The 3,596-nt window shown below is 45.8% G+C and overlaps 1 protein-coding gene across 1 annotated transcript; it reads right to left on the bottom strand.

Annotated features, from left to right (window-relative positions):
- Positions 1-3,218, bottom strand: LOC124653669 (probable plastid-lipid-associated protein 2, chloroplastic). Its single transcript, XM_047192737.1, has 3 exons — positions 2,761-3,218; positions 1,477-1,675; positions 1-571 (listed from the first exon to the last, which is right to left on the bottom strand). Exons 1-3 carry the CDS (start codon positions 3,177-3,179, stop codon positions 260-262), a joined length of 930 nt encoding a protein of 309 aa, XP_047048693.1. The 5' UTR covers positions 3,180-3,218; the 3' UTR covers positions 1-259.
- Positions 3,219-3,596: the final 378 nt, after the last annotated feature.

Below are 3,596 nucleotides of genomic sequence, written 5' to 3' on the forward strand. Positions count from 1 at the left end.
GGGAAAAGGCTTAAGCATTTCCTTAGCTTTCTATAAGAAAACTTCAAGTATTTTTGTACTCCACAGCTTATGGAAACTAGTACGAGTACAAGCTTACAACGGAGCGCATAAGGTAGTTCGGGGACATCTGAGATTACACATTACATCCACAACACCGCACGAACGAACTATAAACACACGGACAAACAAATAAAAACACAAGCACACCTATCTATTGGATTCAACCCGGATTCTACTTCCAGAAGATATGAGAGTTAGCCTATATCAAGAGAGTGCTTCCTTCCTTGAACAGCACAAAGATGCTGCTACCATCTCCTCTGGAGATTCTAAGCTCGTCATCGAGGTAAGTTGTGAGCAGCCAGGACCCAGCTTTGTCGCTACTGATTGGTATCTTGAGTGGGGGCTGACCTGAGATGGTCTTGGCGACGGAGGATGCTGCATTTTCGATCGAAGTGAATATGCCGCTCAACGGGGTCAAGTCTATGTTCTGACCAAAGAATTCAAACTTCTCCGGTAGTACAATGGAGTCCGTCAGCTGTGGAGTGCCGATGATGCCTTCATCAAATTTGATCTGGATAGGATGAGAATAACATCAGTTACCCAGAAGCATTTAATAATTTCCACTTCATTTGTGGTGATAAGTACTGCAAGGTTAGTACAGGAAAAGTCACATCTCATCATTTATAAGAGTGTTCATGCTTTATTGTCCATGCTTAAAGTGGAGATATGTCCATGCTTTATTGTCCTGTTTAAATTCATTTATGCTGAACTGAAACGCTTTACATCTCATCATTTTTAAGAGTGTTCTTTATGCAGATTGTTGGGTTCTAGTTGCACTGGATCTCACAGCCTATCAGTACCTAATTAAGAAGCTCCGGGATGATAATACCAATGAATCTAACAATGTTCAAAAGCCCTAGTGACACGGAGAGACTTCGTGTTGGATCACTGGAATCTAGTCAGTTACCAAACAAGAGCAAACATTCTTCCCAAATCACCAGGCACATGTGGTAGCACCATGAGTTGCCTGGCTTTAGCAGCTGCCTTAACACTATGATTTATTTGATTTATGTTGCCCATAATTCAGAAACAGTCAGTGAATAATCCACTTTTATGTTTCCTCCCTTATCTTTACCACTGAGATTGAATAATGTTTTGTTACCATGCACATCAGAATTAGTCGACAGAATGACCGAGTGGCAACTGAAAATACAACAGTAGTGTAGTACCTACAGAAATGCCTGAAAAGCTATCCATTTTTGTAAATAAAAAGGTTTTGTACTTGAGAGCCTGAACCTTGACAATGATGCTAATTTTGTCAATGTCAACAATTTTACTAGAATTTCATTGCAACATTATTACCGAGGGAAATCATCAAATATATTAGGATACAATTGTAGGAGAAAGACAAGCTACACATGATAAAATACTTTTAACTAACAATAAATGAATACTTAGTTTAAAGGAGAGTCACACCTGTACACGTTTGGGGCTTCTGATTTCAAATTTTGCATTGGTAGAAACTGTACTTGATGCCAAAGGTCCTGAAAACTTAATGCAGTTCTGCACCGCGAAGTTCTCGGAATCAATAGTCTGTGATATTTCGTCCACCTTGACAAGGGCTTGTAGCGTTCCAGACCCCAACAGTGGGAACAATTGCGAAAATGACGTGTACCTGCAGTCACCCAATCTATCAATCTCCGAAATCGTAATGTGATGCTATAATTCCATACAGGAAGAGCTTCACTACTACTGACTTCGTCAGCATCTCGTTCGGTTTATTGAAAAACATCCCATTCAGATGCGTACTGATGTAGTTTTAATGATGTTGAGAGCACGTGAAGTTGTAAAGAACCGATTGGCATGCCCTCAACTAAGTGATAGCAACAGGTACCAGAACGTTTTGTTTTATTAGTCTCTTGCAAGAAAAAACCTATAGTAGCAAAGTCTGTTCCAGGGATTTTAGGTAACCATGTTTAGCAGTCCATTGATGCCCACTTAAAAGGCTGTCCACTAGTTTACTCCAACTACCAGAGTAGCACATCAGAAATAGACAGATTTCTCGCACCAAACAAGAGTAAAATACCCACCAAAACAAAATACTAGTATCAAGTTTCAACATCATTTAATCAAACATGATATCAAAACCTTAAGGAGCACATGGCAAAAGCAAACGCATCATGTAAACAATGAATATTTACCAAACGAACTAGAATTGGCTTTTGAAAATCCTTCCACGTTTAATTTGCCTGTTCTCTTAAGAAAAGTATTTACCAAATAGATTAGGAGCATATCAGTCATGCGAACTTGGATGCGCTAATGAAAGTACAACAGATGCTGTTATTTCATTTTGTCCCAGCACTACGGATACAGTTGACAACCACATCAGTTGTTAGACATGTGATTTCCTCATCCTTAGAAAAGGTGAATAGTCAGAAAACTGAACATAGCTAATTTATTTTGTAAAGTAAGTGCAATTGCGACAGAGTGGACTACATACTTGATACTTGTAAGTAAAATTACCCTATTCTCTAATCAACACATACATGGACACTGACAGAGTAAAAACTTCGGTACATGTGATCAGAACTTTTTTTTTGTTTGTTTGAGAGTAGCTTATCACGTTTACCACGCGATATCAGAACTCAGAACCCATCAGATGGAGTCCATTCCACGAGTCGGAATGGAACTAGACACCGCGCAAATACGGGCACATAAACGAGAAAGAGGATGGAGGATTAGCGGTAGAAGAAGCCTTACGCGAGGATCCACTTTCCGTTGAGGAGGGTGAGCGCCTCGGTGGGCGCGGGCGTGGGGTTGCGCGCCTCGAGCTGCGTGATGAGCTCGACCACCTCCGCCCGGGTCTCGCTGGACGCGCGCAGGCCGCGCTCCGTCCCGTACAGCGCCGCCTTGAGCTTCTGCTTGAGCGCCGCCACCTCGCTCGCCGCGGGCGCCGCCTCCTCCTCCGCCACCGCCGTCGCCCCCTCCCCGGGCTCCTTCCCCCACTCGTCGTCGGCGTCCAGCGCCCGCGCCGCGACGACGCGCCGCGCGGCCCGCAGCGACGGGAAGCGCCGGGTCGCCGACGGGACGAGGACGCGGCCGCGGCCCGCGGACGGGCCCGGGGGCGCGGACGACGGCGCGGAGAGGGAGACGGTGTTGAGGGACGCCACTCCCGCCATGACGGACGAGGTTCGGACGACGGTCTCTCTTCTTTTTTGCCGGTGAGATGAGATGCGCAGCGCTCTGGACTGTGGTGGCCTAATTTTGGACAGTCCGTGTACTTGTAGAGAGAGGAGACGTGTCGAGGTTGGAGCGGTGTTGCGTGGTCGCCTGGGAGTGCGCCGGGGTGCCGACGAGCTGAAGAAACGTGGGCCGGAAAAATGGTGCCTGAAATTTGCGAAATCGAAGGAGAGGCATTTGACTGGATGCTTCTAGACTCCTCTCTGGAGCTGTGTGTGACTTGTGAGCGTGCGAGACGTGCACGCTTGGCGTCCTCTTCAGAGATCAGAACTACCTCGACGATTGGCAGCTCATGTGTCCTGTCCCGCTCTTCCCCACGTGGCGCAGGACTTGTAGGCCAAGTGTTGTGATCTTTT

The sequence above is a fragment of the Lolium rigidum genome, chromosome 5 (genome assembly GCF_022539505.1).
Source record: "Lolium rigidum isolate FL_2022 chromosome 5, APGP_CSIRO_Lrig_0.1, whole genome shotgun sequence".
In the NCBI taxonomy this organism is placed as follows: domain Eukaryota; kingdom Viridiplantae; phylum Streptophyta; class Magnoliopsida; order Poales; family Poaceae; genus Lolium; species Lolium rigidum.

Excerpts from the sequence above, each read along its gene's own strand:
- LOC124653669 (XM_047192737.1), bottom strand. The coding sequence starts at position 3,179 with ATGGCGGGAGTGGCGTCCCTCAACACCGTCTCCCTCTCCGCGCCGTCG. Across the intron at positions 1,676-2,760 it reads AACGGAAAGTGGATCCTCGC|GTACACGTCATTTTCGCAAT; the intron begins GTAAGGCTTCTT and ends GGGTGACTGCAG. Across the intron at positions 572-1,476 it reads GAAGCCCCAAACGTGTACAG|ATCAAATTTGATGAAGGCAT; the intron begins GTGTGACTCTCC and ends CATCCTATCCAG.